Genomic DNA, 18,117 nt, shown 5'->3' on the forward strand with positions numbered 1-18,117 from the left:
ATAATATCAATATACAAAAATCAACTGTATTTTTATATACTAGGTACTGAACAATTCTAAAGTGAAATTAAGAATACAGTTCTTGGGCTTCCCTGGTGGCGCAGTGGTTGAGAGTCCACCTGCCAATGCAGGGGACACGGGTTCGTGTCCCAGTCCGGGAAGATCCCACATGCCGCGAAGCGGCTGGGCCCGTGAGCCATGGCCACTGAGTCTGCGCATCTGGAGCCTGTGCTCCGCAATGGGAGAGGCCACAACAGTGAGAGGCCCGTGGGGAAAAAAAAAAAAAAGAAGAATATAGTTCTATGTACAATAGCATCAAAAAGAAAAAATCTAAGAGAAGAAATTCAGCATTTTTACACTGAAAAGTGTTCAATGTTCAAATTTTAAAACTGTTGAAGGAAACTGAAGACCTAAATAAATAGAAAGATATCCCACATTCAAAAATTAGAAGACATAATACTGTTAAGATGGCAATAATCCACAAACTGATCTAAAGATTCAGTGTAGTTGTTATCAACAATCACATTTGGCGTTTTTTTTTTTTTTTGCATGAATTGACAAGTGGATATTAAAATTCACATGGAAATGCAAGGGATTTAGAATAGCTAAAACAATTTTGAAAAATAAGGATAATGTTGGAGGATCCATACTTCTCAATTTCAAAACTCACTACAAAGCTAGAGTAATCAAGTCTGCATAGTACTGGCAAAAAGATAAAACATACAGATCAATGGAACAGAAGTGAAAATCCAGAAACATGCCCATGTGTCTATGGTCAACTGATTTTTAACAAACATGCCAAGACAATTCAATGGGGAAAAAGAGTAGCCTTCTCAATAAATGGTGGTGAGATAACTGGATATCCCATGCAAAAACAGAACATAGACTTCTACATCATATCATATGCAAAAATTAACTCAAAATGGATCAAAGACCTAAATGTAAGAGCTAAAATTATACAACTCAAATAAGAAAAGAGGGATAAATCTTCATGACATTGGATTAGAAAGTTTCTCAGACATGACAACAAAACACAAGCAACCAAATAAAAATTTATCAAGAAAGTGAAAGATAAACCACAGAATGGGAGAAAATATTTGCAAATCATATATATCAGGGGTCCCCAACCCCCAGGCCGCAGACCGGTACTTGTCCGTGCCCTATTAGGAACCAGGCCACACAGCAGGAGGTAAGCGACAGGCGAGCAAGAGAAGCTTCCTCTGCCGCTCCCCACTGCTCCCCATCGCTTGCATTACCACCTGAACCACCTGCCCCCACCCCGTCCATGGAAAAATTGTCTTCCCCAAAACCAGTCCTTGGTGCCAAAAAGGTTGGGGACTGCTGATATATATGATAAGGGTCTGGTATTCCAAATACATAAAACACTCTTAGATAATAATTTTTAAACGGACAGCAGATTTGAATAGATTTCCCCAAAGAAAATATACAAATGGCCAATAAGCACAGGAAAAGACATCATTAGTCATTAGAAAAATACAAATGAAAACTACAAGATACCAGTTCACACCTATTAGGGAGTTACAAGGAATTGGCGGAGGGGAATGACTATTGATGGGTTTCTTTTGGGGTGATGAAAATGTTCTGGATTAGACAGTGATAATGGTTGCTCAACCTTGTTTATATACCAAAACCACTGAACCATACACTTTAAAAGTGTATGATTAAAATTTTATGGTACGTAAATTATATCTCAGTTTAAAAAATGAAACATGCAATTTCCATGTGACTCAGCAATTACATTCTTAAGCATTTATCTCAGAGAAATGAAAACTTATTCACACACAAAAAAACATGTACATGAATGTTCATAGCAGCTAAAATTTCATAATAGCTAAAAACTGGAAACAACCAATATGTCCTTCAATAAGTGAGTGGATGAACAAACTCCATTACATCCATACTGTGAAATATAACCCAACAACATAAAGGAACTATTGGTACATGCAACAACTTAAATAGATCTCAAGGAAATTACGCTCAATGAAAAAAAAAGCCAGTCCTGAAAGGTTATACACTATATGATTTATATAACATAACAAATTAAAATGACAAAATCATAGAGATGGAGAACAGAGTAGTAGTTGCCAGGGTTTGGGGGACAGGGGGAATGTGATTATAAAAGGGTAGAAAATGATGAAAACTGAATAATATCAGTGGATTGTAGCAATGTCAATTTCCTGGTGGTGATCTTATACTGTAGTTATACAAGACATGAACACCGGCAGAACCTCAAAGAGTACACAAGGATGTTTACGTATTATTTCTTAAGATTACGTGTGACTACCATTATCTCAAAGTAAAAAGTTTAATTTTTAAAAAAGGAGAAATAAAGACATTTTTCAGGCAAACCAAATCTGAGAGAATATAGGAATTAATATTAAAGACTTTTTTTTCTCATTTTAAAATTTCTTTAATTAACAACTTAAATTCAAAATTATAATAGTGTATTTTGCCAGTTATCAATTTTGTCTCTCAGCTCCAAATCTACCTGCTATGCCATATTGGAGCTGGACCCTGTCAAAATTTCTCCTTTGCCAACTGATCTAATGTTAGGCCTAATGTTATCAAAAGAGGGTACTGGAGTGACTCTGCAAGATGAGAGTAGCAGGAAGGCATTTCCCTTCTGGGTCTAGTCCCCTTTCAATTTTTTATTCAGCACACAGCCAAGGCCCAGTAGTCCTCTTGGACAACCTTAAACTACATTCTCAAAGTGACCATGAAGTCACTTTTGTGGCATCTCAGGCTATTATCCTCAGGCCACACTCTCCCCATCCAACAATGCACTTCTATAAAGAACTTCAGTTGGCCTCAAGCAACTGTCTTCCCACCCTGTGGCTACTTCTGCGTTAGCTCTGCCATGCTCTCAGGCAATTGCCTCCTTCCTACCAGTCAGACTGTTTCTAATAGATCAGCTCTACATTACCAACACTGTCCTGCAACAGTGAGCTGATATTACAGATCTGCTCTGGCCTAACCAGATGGCAAGGTTCTTCACCACCAGAGCACTGTATGTTTTGTGGCAGCCACAACTTATTTGAAGAAGTCTAATCTCAGCCTAGGTTTGGGGCTCTCCTAAGTCTTTAGTTCCTTCATTGTCTACTTTCTCTTGGTCCAGATCTACTTTTTTGTACTTACTAATTAATTATGAATACCATGGAGTCCTCTTTTACCTCTTTTAGTAGTTAATAACATTTTACTAGTTAACAATTCTTTATATTAATTCTCCCTGCTTAAATAGGGTTATGGTTTCTATCTCCTAACTGGACCCTGACTAATATATACATGGTTTATACATACATAGATCTATCTCTCTCACAACACTCACACACATGTAAAACACAGGACAGTAGCACAAAGGATAGGAGCGATGAACTGAAAGTATTGATCTAAGGTTCTTATATTAAATGTGAAGTAGTATATTATGTGAAGGTAGATTATAATAGGTTAAAGAAACATAATATGAACCTTTCAACATTGAAATGAAGTAGAGTTAATAAATCAATAATAGTAGTAAAATTTAATCCTAAATAACACAAAAATAATTTAAAAGAAGAAAAGTAAAGAGGGAAAAAATAACAAAGAACAACTGGGACAAACAGAAGACAAACTGTTAAGTTGGTGAACTTAAATTCAATCATATCAGTAATCATATTATACATAAACAGTCTAAACACTCCAGTTAAATGAGCCAGATTGTTAGACTGGTCAAAATCAAAGAACCAACTAAGGTTGACCTCAAGAAACCCACTTGAGTTATAGAGGCAGAAACAGATTAAAATAAAAGAATGCAAGTTCTAATTCCAGTACAGCAGAATAAACTCCTACTGGACCAATCCTCTGGCAACTAAAACACTGAACAACACACACAGACAAAATGAACCTAAGGCACTGCAAGAGTAAACAAAAAAGCCAATTCTGAAGGAGAGTCAAAACTTATAAGAAAGAATGGCACTGTGTGATTCTGGGTTTCATTTAAAAAAAAAAAAGCATTTAGTCTAAGGAAGGATACAGTTATCACAAAAAATGGCTAAAATTCCAATAGAAAACTGCAGTGTTGCTAGCCTAAAGGAGGACAGAGTTCAGGGCAACCATGGCCCCTGACAAATAAAGGGAGAATACCAGAAAAAAAAATAAAAGCCAGGGAGGGGAAACCCCAAATCCTATGTATAAACTTTGCCTAAATCAGTGGCTGACTGCAAAACCATTTACATGTGGAAGAAACTACAACTAAAGATAAAAGAACCAGACTGAGATTTCAGCTGCCTTCCAAGAGGCTGTTTACTGCTTGAGTCAAACCAGGTAAATTAATCACTGAAATATTGGGCTGGCCGGAAAGTTCGTTCAGGTTTTTCCATAAGATGTTATGGAAAAACCCAAACAAACTTTCCGGCCAGCCCAATAAAAACATCAACACTCTTTGATGAAATATAACAGATTCCAGTCTCCAAAACATATGTCCTCATTTGTCAGAATATAATCTAAAATTACTCAATATATGAAAACCCAGAAAAATGTCAACAACAACAATGGATAGCAACCTCAAGAAAAGACAGCAACCTCAGGAGACAAATACTTTTAAAGGGCTCAAAGAAATAAAAACCGTCAAGTTAAAATTCAACAGCCATTGTATAGATAATTCAGTGTGGAGTCTTATGGTGCAATCTTCTTCATCTTCATGATTGTTTCACCTTTTTGCCTGAAACCCCCAAGAATTTTTCCTTTAGCTTTAAAGTCTGAAAAAACCTTTGAAAAAATTTCACACCCATTACTAACAAAACAATCTTGAGAAAATAGGAATTAATAGTGTGGTAAGTAGCCCCTAGGATGGTCCCCAGTGATCTCTGCTACCTGGCATTCAGGACCTTGTGTAATAGACTCCCCTTGAGTGTTCATTATATCTAGTGGCTCCCTTCTAAAGGACAGATATAGTAACAGTGACAGGATGCCACTTCCACGATTAGGTCAGAAAGAGACTATGGCTCTTGTCTTGTATACCCTTTCTTGCTCTTCTGCTTGCTCACTCTGATGGAAATCAGCTGCCATGTTGTGAGCAACATAACAGAGGCTAAGTGGCAAGGAACTAAAGGAGTTCTCTGGCCAACAGCCAGCTAGGAACTGAGGCCCTCAGTCCAACGAACTGCAAGAAATTGGTTGAATCCTGCCAACAACCACATGAGTGAACACAGAAGAGGATCTTTCTTCAGTTGAGCTTTCAGGTAAGTCAGAAGCCCTGGGCAACAATCTTGATTAGAGACTTGAAAGAGACATTGAAGCAAAGGCACCCAGCTAAGCCAAGCCCAGATTCTGGACCTTCAGAAAATATCAGAGAATAATTGTTTATTCTTTTAAGCACACCTACATTTTAAGCAAGTACATTTTGGGTAATCTGTTAAGCAGCAATAGATTACTAACACAGATGGATATTTACTGAACACAAAAGAATTGTGTTAACTGTAAAGCCAGCATCTTTCTTAGCGGGGAAAACCTGGAGGTATTCCCACTAAGGTCAGAAAGATGACAAGGATGCCCACTACCTCAAGTACAATTTCACACTGCCCTGATGAGGGACTAGCCAATGCAATCAGAATAGAGAAGATAATTAAAGATTTGGAAAAGAAGAAATAACACTGTCTGTATTTTCAGACATGAGAGTATACCTGGAAAACTCTGGAGAATCAATGATATAACTAACTCAAACAATAAAAGATTTCAGGAAGGAGCAAGATATAAAGTTAACATGCAAAAACCCATAGTGCTCCTATATACAAAAAATAGCCAGTTAGAAGATATAACAGATAAGAAAAATCATTTACACAGCAAAAAAAATAAATATTTAGGAACAAACTATTAGAAATGTTCAAAATCTATATGAAGAAAAATATAAAGCACCTATTAAAGACAGAAAAGTAGACCTAAAAAAATGTTAAGTCATCCTTGTTCTTAGAAATACACACTGAAGTATTTAAGGGTAAAGAACCACAATGTATGTAACTTTTTCTCAAAAGCTTCAGAAAAAAAATAAATACACATATAATATGTATAAAGAGAATGAAAGCAAAAACTTGATAAAGCAAATGGGGTAGAACATCACCAAAGATGTTTAAACTGAAACTAATCCAGAGGAAACAATCAGACAAATCCAGACATCTACTTCAAAAAGATATTTTGGGAGGAAAATTGGGATAATTTAAATACAAACTATATATTAGATGATATTATTGAAATAATATTACTTTTCTTAGGCCTAAAAACAATACAATTATGTGCAAAAACGTCTTTATTCTTAGGAGATACATACTAATGTATTTAGGGGTAAAGTATCATAATGTGTGTGAGAGAGGGAGAGAAGGAAGGCGGAGGGAGAGAGCGAGAGTAAACAGAGGGTAGGAAAGGCAAAGAGAGAAAGGAAATGTGGCAAAATGTTAAGTGGTTAAATTTAGGTGAAGACTGAACAGTTGATCCTTGAACAACATGGGTCTGAACTACACAAGTCCATTTATACTCTGATTTTTTTTTTCAACAAGTACCTACTACAGTTCTACACCATCTGAGGTTGGGTGAGTCCACAGATGTGGAACTGTGGCTATGGAGAGCCGACTATAAAGTTATACTTGGATTTTCAACTATGAGGGAGTGGCACCTCTAACCCCCATGTTGTTCAAGAATCAATTGTATGGATGCTCATTGTACTATGCTTTCAACTTTTTTGTTGGTTTGATATTTTTTAAAATAAAAGGATGGATAAAAAAGAAAACGACAGAGACTCCCGGCTTATAGAGGAAGGTGTAAAGTTAGCTTTCCCTACTTTACCTCCTGAAAATCATACCAAATAATAAAAGGAACAAGGAAAGGTGATGCAAATTCCTCCTTCAACGGAATTAGACAGGTAGAAAGAAAGGGAAATACAAGATATTGAAATTTCTTATCTTCTTTAGTGAACAGATACTTGAAGTTGATGTACTAAAAAACAAAGGTGTAAACATTATTTAGTATTATGGAGGTAAATCATCAACAGAACTAAAACAAATGTAGGATGTAAGGAAGGGGGCTTTTACTCTATATTTTAAATCTTTTATACCATCAGACTGTTTATATCAGTATCACATGTAGTACAGTAGTAACAATAATAATAATAAATATTCCCAATTACATGGACTATCCAGAAGGATTCTGTGACAAAGATGCTGCCCCCAGAAAAAAATGTATCTTTCATCACCTTCACTACCCTGAAGTAAGATATTTAAAACACAAATTTAAATGGTAAAATACTTTAAAATACTATTGGGTTTAGCAGAACCACAGGTCTACCTACATGAGCACCATGATCATAATACCTAAAAATAATAATACATTAAAATTGTATTTCCCATTATTTCAAATAACTTAAAATTATGTTCATTCTTGTCTTTTAAAAAAATTTGAATAAGCAGACTCACAGTTCCACAAGGTTTGGAAGCTTCTGAGCAAGGTTTTCTGGCTGAAAATTAAAAACTCAGAATTAAATTTTATTTTTGAAAAATGTATAAACATTTCTAAATAGCTTAAACACAAAGTACTATCTTTTGAAGGGCTGTAAATTTTCAGAAAATGTGAAAATAATAAATCAGCAGGTCTGGGTTTATACTTACATAGACCATACTACAATTTAAATTTATACATTTGAACAGAAACCAGATCTCATACTCCACAATCATGGAAGAAATGAAAATGTTTTTAATAGACAAAGACAGAGGGAATAACACTATGTGACGTCGGAGCCAGAGATTGGAGTGATGCAGCTGCAAAGTCAAGGAACACCGCTGGCAACCTCCAGAAGCTCAGAGAAAGGAACAGATTCTTCCTCAGAGCCACGAGAAGAAACCAACCCAGCCAACACCTTGATTTTGAACTTCTGCCCTCCAGAACTGTGAGACAATCAATTTCTGTTATTTTAAGTCACATAGCCTGTGTAATTTGTTATAGCAGCCCTAAGAAAATAACACCTACCCCCCACCAAACCAAAATCCCAAATTGCACCTCAGGAGGAAGAAACTAAAATCCCAGGGGGCTGACATCAAAACCTAACCAAACTCAGGATAAAAAGAGTAAGCTGGAGCTCAGGTGGTCTAAGGGAGTGTCACATCTGGCCCAAGTTCTAAGTTCGGAGTAGGAGTGTGATGTGGCAGGGATAGGAAACTGGCCATTGGGAGGAGAGGAAGGGAGATGGGTCTAGGTCTCTTACACAGAGTCATAGCTCTGGAAGTGGCTATTCCATGAAAAGAATCCTAGAAAAATTCCAGTCGTAGACTGAAAGCAGACTTCTCTCTGCTGGAGGCCCTGGGTAGAAGGAAAAGCCTCCTGTAAGTAACTGAAAGTCAGCCTGCATCTCTCACACATGCACATGCACACAGATACACATAAACACAAAGACAGGAGTTGTTAAAGCTAAAGGAGCACACTGAGTTAGGAGTAATTTTTTTTTTATTCTACATTAAAACATACTGTAGAGTTAAGCTAAATATCAGTAACAAAGAATCAGGAATGACTTTTTAAAAGAAATTATGTCTAACCTGAGGCTTGAAAGACAAATATAAATTATCAGAGGTTGCCATGGAGCGGGGAGGAGAAAGTTCTGGTTAGCTTTGTAGGCGCATGAAGCAACATATGAAAAGACAAAAAGAGAGAGAGGTATGTTTGGGAAATCAAAAATATAATTTTTTCTGCTGTAACTCCCCAACAGTACTCATGACAAAAATCTTATATTTTCAAACACCTGTTATAAAAACAATTGTGTCAACAGAAAAACAAAAGTTTGGGGGACTATAAAGTTTTAGATTTGTAACGAATAATTTTTCTGAGAGAAACTTATAAACAGTGATTATCATTAGGAAAAGGACCAGTGTTGCTATTCTCCATCTACTTTTTTATCATCTGAACCTTTAACAATGAGCATGTATGTCTTTTAAATTAAAAAAAATTAAATTTTAAAATGTAGTATTTAAATTGCTACATAATTGAGTAACCAATCATGTGATACACAATTTAGGTTCTAAACACTCAATAAGAGAAATGCCATTAGTTTGGTATTTCTGGGCCATCAGGTATGAAGGTATATGATTTTGCAGAGAGTACCAAGGAACATATCACTAAGGGCTTATATTTTATATTGAGGAAAAACTATTTTTAAAAATCTTGAACACAATGGAAATCCACTAGTTTATTTTAATCAAGGAAATAAAACTATTAATTTTCATATAGGTATATTGATGTATTTAAATACTTAGCAACAGTATCCCAAGCTACTTACACATATAATATCCTTGCCCTTTTACAATAAAATAGCACTGAATATGAATACTGTTTATGAAGTCAGTGAAACATTTATTGAGTTCCCACTTTTGATAAAACCACATTTTGTTTTCAAATGCTGAATGCTGTGATTCCCTTTCCCCCATGTTTTGACATCAATATCTGCAATGAGGTCCTTCATGAATGGTCTTTCCTTGAATGTTGCTCTTGGATCTGTCCAAGTCCCCAAAATGTTGCTTCTAGTACTGGTATCTCGTCTAGTAAGAGGAATATACACTTCCACTTATGGGCATACTTACAAAGCATCCCAGGCAAATTAAAGCACTCTGTGGGTGGTGGAGGGGAGGTAAGAGGCTTAATAGTTGTTCCTCTAAAAAGGAAAGGCTTGTCCAGAAAAGAAGTGGTATTAGACCCTCATCTAGTTTGATCTGCTACAATATCAGTATCATATCTGGCTAACTAAAGGACCCATGGTCATTCTTTCCGGATGCCTACTTGTCTCCATCAGACAGTATCGCAATTTTTCCATGACAAACTAGTTACCTCTTTGAGCTATTTAGCTACACACACAATTAAGCACTGAATAATGTTCCTGCTGCCATTAGTGCATCACTATGTCTTTATTAGTAAGTACCCTGAGTTTTAATTTAAAAATAAGCACACCAACCTTGAGAAAATTGCAGTTCATCAGAATACTGGGTTTTAAAAAACCCCAAAAGCCTGGTAAATAATCAGCCTACTGCAAAGGCTGTGGCTGACACCTACTGGTGTTCTATAATACATTCTCTGCTATCTAGTGGCACATTTTAGCAATGTAACTAAATAATATAAGAGAAATATTATACATTTTAATTTTTCTATTTCCATAGTTTATGAAAAGTGGGTAAGAGACTGGACAACTATATGTTAACATCAACATTTTTGTTACTCTGCGGGTACCTAAGCTCTAATGCTGGATTACAGATGCCACACAAAACTAGTTTATCTTGATTTATAGGATTTAGTCTATTAAGTTTTAAAATGTTTTTAAATTTTAAAATCCTGATAGACAAAAGTAATAACCTTAGGGCTTCCCTGGTGGCGCAGTGGTTGAGAGTCCGCCTGCCGATGCAGGGGACACAGGTTCGCGCCCCGGTACGGGAAGATCCCACATGCCACAGAGTGGCTGGGCCCGTGAGCCATGGCCGCTTAGCCTGCACGTCCGGAGCCTGTGCTCCGCGACGGGAGAGGCCACAACAGTGAGAGGCCTGCGTACCGCAAAAAAAAAAAAAAAAAAAAAAAAGGAATAACCTTAAAGTGCCTTGCAAAACTGTTATTACTAATATTTCCTTCTTTTTCACAATTTTGACATACAAAAGTTTTAATAAACAACCTGTATCCAAATTCCTTGAGTATGAATACTTCCTACTAAACTACTTAAAAATTGTTTTATAAATTAAGACAAAATTCTCTTCATTAAATCTCATACTATCACTTAACTGAACAATTTTTTCTTTACAAATAATGTAAAGGTAAACTTCAGCAAGCACAGTTAGTATAAAATTTACCTCAAATTTTGAATCAATGATGCTTTACCATGTCCTTTTACGGAGAACTTTCAACCCCCTTAAATGGGAATGTTTTAAAATTGTGTATCTTGGAACAAATATTTCAAATATGTTGCAAACACATGTTCAATCTTGTCCTCTTGTAGTGACTGTGCACTACTTACTTTCTTTTCTTCTCCTTCTGGGCAGCTGGTAGGATTACACTTCTCTCTTCAAGCTCGACGTGGCTAAGTGAGTTGCTTCGGTCAATGGAATTATGTCAAAGTAGAGGCCTTAGAGAGCTTGAGCACGAAAGGTCCACAGTGACCTTTATCAGCTTTCATCCCTGAGTAAAGATGCCATGAACCAAAGTCCCCGAGAGATCTGAGAGAGTAGTGCAGCATGAATGAGAAATCATTGTGCTGTTACAAACCACTAGGATTCAGGGTTCTGCAAAACCTGCCATCCAGCCTCTAACAACACATTTAAAAGAAGTCATGAATTAAGTGCATAGTTTTTACAGCAGTTATAAAAAGTAGAATAAAGTCAGACTTCTACCTCACACCATATACAAAAGTTAACTAAAAATTAACTAAAAACGGATCAATGACTTATATCTAAGAGCTAAAACCATAAAACTCATAGAAGAAAACATGGGTAAATCTTCACGATCATGGATTTGGCAATGGATTCATAGATATGAAACCCAAAGCAGGAGCAACAATAGAAAAAATGGATAAACTGGACTTCATCAAAATTTAAAATTTTTGTGCATAAAAGGACATTTCAAGAAAGTGAAAAGGCAATATATAGAAGAAAATATCTGCAAATCATATATCCAATGGGGTCTAGCATTCAGAATATATAAAGAACACTTACAACTCAACCACAAAAAACAAACAACCCAATTGAAAACAGGCAAAGGATTTGAAAAGACATTCTTTAAAGAAGATATGCAAATGGTCAAAAAGCACATGAAAAGACACCCAAATTCATTAGCATTAGGGAAATGCAAATCAAAGCTACAATGAGGTACCACTTCAAAACCACTAGGATAGCCATAATTTGTTAAAAATGTAAAATAACAACTATTGACAAGGATGTGGAGAAACTGGAACCCTTGTACATTGCTGGCAGTAATGTAAAATGGTTCAGCCACCGTAGAAAACAGTTTGGCTGTTCCTCAAAAAGTTAAACATAGAATTGCCATAAGACTCCATAATTCTACTTCTATATATATACCCAAAATAATTAAAAACAGGTACTTAAACATGTACATGTACACCCATGCTCATAGCAGCACTGTTCATAATAACCATAAGGTGGGAACAGCCCAAATGTCCATCAATGGATTAACAGATAAACAAATTATAGTATACTCATACAGTGGAATCTAATTAAGTCATAAGAAGGAACGAAGGAATGATACATGCTACCACTTGGATGAAACTTGAGAACATTTTGCTAAGTGAAAAGAAGCCCTACACAAAAGGTGACATACTGAATGATCCCATTTATACGAAATATCCAAAATAGATAAATCCAGAGAGATAGAACACAGATTGCTGGTTGCAGGGCTGGGGTGTGGAGGAGAGTGGGGAGAAACTGCGTAATGGATAAGGGGTTTTCCTTTGGAGTCATGGATATGTTTGGAGCTAGAAAGAGGTGCTGGTTGTGCAACACTGTGAATATACTAAATGTTACTTAATTTTTCACTTTAAAATGGTTAATTTTACATTATGTCAATTTCACCTCAATAAATTATTTTTAATTTTAATAAAGTTAATACAGTTTTGGTACTGAAGGCAAAAAGTACTTCATTCAAAAACCACCACAACATACTCAACAAGCTTTCTAGTTGCATTACTGGTGTTACTGCTTCTGGGCAAGCATACAGCAATGGTTAAATACCATGTGGCTATATGAGAACAACTAAGGTAAACCTCTTTTACTACCAGGAATATTATTTCATTCCTCCTCCAGTATTTCTCCCTCTTTTATATATGCTATAGAGGAGGATCTCTCAGCAGGAAAGTCAGAAGCTCCGGCAGGCTAATGGGAACAGAGAGAAATTAGCAGCACCACCTTTCCTTGTCCCCAATAGCAGAAAGGCCCTCCACAGTCCTACTCACCATTTGCTCCCCAATGTCCCTTACCATTTACCCTCTTGTCTCTTGGCTCACTTCCCATTAACTACTCATTTTCCTCTTTTAAAATTTCTCTCCAAATAAACATTAAGCAGACCAAAAAAGCATGAGCCTGTCTTAAACACTTGTCATATTTCCTTGGTGTTTCCGGGAGATAGAAAAACACATCAGATTCTCAATATCTGCATCTACCATCATCAAAATCTCTGATGGTTAAATTCCTTTCTTCTGAAACGAGTGACACAAAGGAATGTTATTAAGTATCGTTTTCATGTGAATTATCCTAGAAAGCCTGACACACATTTTGGGAGGAGAGGGATGAGGGGAGGTGCTAGGGAGAGGGAGAAGAGGCAATAAGAAACGTGCTTAAGAGCATTAACAGCTCACTAACCCCTCCTAACAAGGGCTGTGCAATCACTGTTAGGTCAAGGACCACTAGAAGTTACCACTGACATCCTGTTTCCCAGCAAAAATGTAATGACTACACTGGGCAAATAATGAGTAATCTAGTCATAAGCAATACAAAAAGATAATCCCAAACATATGTCAGTGTTTTATGGGTAAGTGCAAATTTTGATTATTTGGATATGAAAGCATAGCATCTTTAGGGTTTTTTGTTTATTTTCTTGGTTCTAAAAGAAAAACAATGAAAAACCATGGCAAATACCCAAATTTCTTGGAATGCATCCATCAAAATAATCACAGATATTTTATGTCCCAAGTTCATTAAAACAAAAATTTCATTGGAAATTCATTGAATACAAGCATTACAAATATTAAAATAAAGCCATTTCAAAAGGGAAGGAAAGGGGAGGAAATTGAGGAAAGGAAAATTTTTCAAAATGTGGACAAGTTCTTTTGTTTCTAAAGTTGTCTTTGAGGTGTCTAAAAAGAATTCTGGGAAAGTTTTTCTTTACAATTCTGTAGCATTAACACAGTGGCAGTTTGACTTTCATGATAAAAATGAGTTGCTACTACCAATTTTAAGGTATTCTTTTTTTTTTTCAGTCACTCACACCACTGGTCCAACAGAATTTCTACAATGATGGAAATATTCTCTAGCTACATGACCAATATAGTGGCCACTAGCCACATGTGGCCATTAAGCACTTAAAATGTAGTTACTGTGACTATGGAATTGAATTTTCAGTATTATTTTGTTATATCAATAATTTAAACATTAGTACCACACATAACTAGTAGCTATAATGTTAGTGCAAAATTTATATCATTACACTCACTACCAATTTTTCACTTAAAATCAGCTCTTTTAGATATAAAACATAAAAGAACTACTTAACTGCATGAATGATAAAATTTTTAGATTTTTTTCCTTCAAAATGATGAAATATTTGTTTGACATTTATAGAGGCTAAAATTATCACCTTAAAAAATATAAATAAATAAATGTTAAGTATCTGCAAAACTGCAAAACACGCCACAACTAGAGAAGCCCACACACCGCAACTAGAGAAGCCTGCACACCGCAACGAAAAGATCCCGCGTGCCACAATGAAGATCCCGGGTACCACAACTAAGACCCAACATAACCAAATAAATAAATATTTTTTTAAATTTTTCTGTAAAGTATTAATATTAAAAATATTTGTTTAAAAAGGAAAGCTATATAGGTATCATAAACAAGGGTTGAAGATTAGATCATCAGATGCCCCCACCTACTTTTTATTTTTTAAAAAACCTATTTAATATGCATTCAGTAAGTATGATTTTATAAATGGAATTTTCAAAGCAACAAAAATAGACACAAAAAAAGAATACTAAACATTTTTTCCATAAGGCCAGATCAACCATTTAAAAATATACCTACCCTTTATAATTCTATATGCTTATAACATAATTGTTTATTTTAGGAGGGAACAGTGTTCTAAGCTCAATGTATGATATTTTAAGCACATTACATACATTTTATCTATTTATCTATCTATCTAGAGAGGGAGAGGGAGACACAGAGACTGATTCGATGGGGCTAACATTTAAAAATTGGTATCTCACTCAGTGCACAGGTACCTCATTTTTAGTATAGTGAATGCTTGAAAATGAATTTAAACTTGTGGAAACATATACAAAGTAATGGCTTCTGAGTCTTCTGCTTGTACACAGAATCCCTCAAGTGGACAAGGATATGGTCTAGTGTTAGATAAAGATCTGTATCCCTGCCCCCTCCTTCTAAACCCTCCCTCCTAATTCCCCAGGCAAAAACTACAAATCACAAAGAGTGGGTTAAATCATGTTCCCCATATTTCTTTACGAAAGTATAGAATGATGCATGTTGTAAAAGTATTTCTATCAAAACAGTTAGACTCACAGTAAAACTCAGAGGTAAACTTCAAAGAGGTAACTAGGAAAACTCACCTAACATGGAACACCTCATTGCTCCACAGTTGCTAAATGTGGTTAAATTTTAACTACATGGTGCTAGGCTAGAAACAGGTCATCAATAAATACCTGCAGAATTAAAAAAGCAATACTGACTGGACTACAAATTAGAAGACCTGCATTTTTGCTCTAACTGGCCATAAAAATGACTTTAGACCCATCTACTAACCTCTTCTAAGCTTACTTACCTCAAAAAAGAAAAACTGCCTAAATCATCTATAAAGTTCCATATAGCTTTGAAGTTCTATGATTCAACAGAATAAATTATAGGTCAGACATTCATTTTCCAAGCTATTTCAAATAGTTTATTAAGTATTTGACAAGGAGCTACTGTCAACCAACCAGTAACAATGAGGAAAAGTTACTTAAATCTGAAAATTCAGTAGGAAAAATAGCTTTGATTTATAACAAAACCCACACTTTTCAGGCACAGGTATATTACTGAGACGGGGTACATTTGTAATGAATGTTTTGCAGGACTATAAGCATTAAAACATAAACAGAGCATCAGAATGCTTTACCATTTGACATAAGTCGTTTCCACACATTCAATTTAAGAAACAACTAAGATGTTTTTATACAGAGCTAACTCAAGAACAGAGTATTCACAGTGATTATGGAGGCCCTACACCCTAGCAGCAATGGAAGCTGCAGGGGTCCGACAGATTAGGGAAAAACAAGAAGCCCTTGTGCTGGAATTCAAAATGAACCAATCAAACAGAAACAAAACCATTCCCTCTCCCTACTTCTTCTGGCACACTTGATTGCATGGTGCTCTTTTTTTTTTTTTTTACCATCTCTTTAACTTATTGTTTTTCCCTTCAGGGTGTTCTGATATTCATTTGATCCAGATCCTACTCCTACCAATTTCAAAGTGGGTAGAGCGTGTAGCTGTGTGACTTCTCAGTCATCAACCCCTTTCACCCTCAACCCAGCCACCAGTTGCAAGGAGCATAAACGCAGGCATGACCATCATTGTAAATCAAAACGTTTAGACTCACTGATTAATAAAATTTGAGAGCTGGATAAGATCTTAGTGGCACTAAATTCCAACAATCTTATTTTGATTTTTAATTATAAAAATCATATACTGAAAAGAATATAAAACAAATTTAGTAGTAGGAACTTTCCCTTTTACAGTAAACACTTAAATGTAAGGCTCTGTTTATTCCAGCTCCCACCCCCCTTCTTGTGCCCTCCCCTCTTCCACAGCTATAATCACTATTGCTTGATGTATTCTTTTTTTATGCCTTAGTTTATTTGTCTATAAAGTAGGAATAATAGTGCCTACCTCATAGGACTGTCTTGCAGATTAATCAGATTAATACATATAAATCACTTAAAACTGTGGTTGGCACTTAGTAAAGACTCAAACGATGGTAGCTGCTACCAGATTTCAACCCACCCCATATTGATGAACACTTAGGTTTTCACAATTTTTCATCATATACAATGTTGTGATGAGTATCCTTGTCCACTTGACTATTTTTTCTGTTGGGTAAATTCCTGCAAGTGAAAATGCTGGTTCAAACATACGCACATGTAAAATTCTGCTAGATATGGTCTAACCACCCACCAAAGTAATGAGCCAATTTCCACTCCTTCCAATAGTGTATGAGAGCATCTTCTCCCCATTATCTTCAACAGAGGGCACTGATAATCTTCAACACCAGGTATTAAATCTTTTCTAATTACTAGGTAAGGATGATCAATGTTTTATCACTTCTATTGAAAGTTAAACATTTTTTTGTTTTGACTATCTGTATTCTTTTATGATTTGCCTGTTTATATTTGATGGGGGGAGGTCAGGAAAATTTTCTCCTGGGTCAACAGGAAAGAAATAACATCCTCATCCCCCACCTCATCCCCCCACCCCAATTCAGGATTGTGATGGACATACCTCTTCTTCCCTTGAATCTCAGAAAGATATCATTTTTAAGTTCTCTCCTGTTACATAGATTAACTGCTTAATCAGGATCCATCTACCCTTACTGCTCTTAGCCATAAGCCAAACTCCCTTCTTTCACTAAAATTTAGATGCCTCTTTCTTATCCATTCATATTTATAAATAAAATTGTCAACAGGTGAGATGAGAGCTCTATCAGTATTTGGGGAGGTCACTCTTCCACATCCCCAGGAAGACCTGCTGCCTACTACACTCATTAAGAGAAGCTGGCAGATCCATTAAGTGATTTTGCTTCCAAGTTGAGTTTTTTTCTTTTCCTCTCCAAGTCGCTTGTGGCTTTTTATTTTATAAATGAAGGAACTGAGATTCAAAGAGGTTAAGCACATAGGATCTTGGTCTATTACTTCCTAGTACTAAGTTGTGCTACCAAGCAATGAAACACTCTCTTGCTGGGACTGCAGAACTCAAATGCTTCCACTGCTAATTCCTGCTTCCATGTTTCATTCCTTCTCTAACGCTTACAAAGACCCCAGCTACTTGCAGGGAGGGGGTGTGGGGATTAGGCTGCAAGGGGACAAGGTAGGCTCTACCTCAGCCCCCCTCCAGCCTGCACACTCATATCCCGTCATCATCTGAAACTTCTCCATGACTGATGTTTCTCTCCACAGCTACAATACCCCATCCTCCCAGATGGCTTACTCAATCATGCCCAGTATAATAAGTCTTCAACATCAATGGATCCTTTGGACCCTCTCCATTTTCCCTATTCACTCACTCCTTTCTTTCTTTGCCTCCAATCCACCTCAGACTCCATGTCCCATCATTTTAATCA

The 18,117-nt window shown here is 36.2% G+C and overlaps 1 protein-coding gene across 2 annotated transcripts in view; it reads right to left on the reverse strand.

Annotated features, from left to right (window-relative positions):
• The window catches only part of LRRC28 (leucine rich repeat containing 28), a 185,868-nt gene that overhangs the window by 158,870 nt on the left and 8,881 nt on the right, over nucleotides 1-18,117 (reverse strand). For both annotated transcript variants that reach the window (XM_082837704.1, XM_082837705.1), the window contains exon 3: nucleotides 7,458-7,498. In XM_082837704.1, coding sequence (XP_082693830.1) covers nucleotides 7,458-7,498 — 41 coding nt within the window. The remainder of the gene's footprint in view (nucleotides 1-7,457; nucleotides 7,499-18,117) is intronic.

Source organism: Leucopleurus acutus (assembly GCF_964270905.1).
Source record: "Leucopleurus acutus genome assembly, chromosome: 1".
NCBI classification, from domain to species: Eukaryota; Metazoa; Chordata; class Mammalia; order Artiodactyla; family Delphinidae; genus Leucopleurus; species Leucopleurus acutus.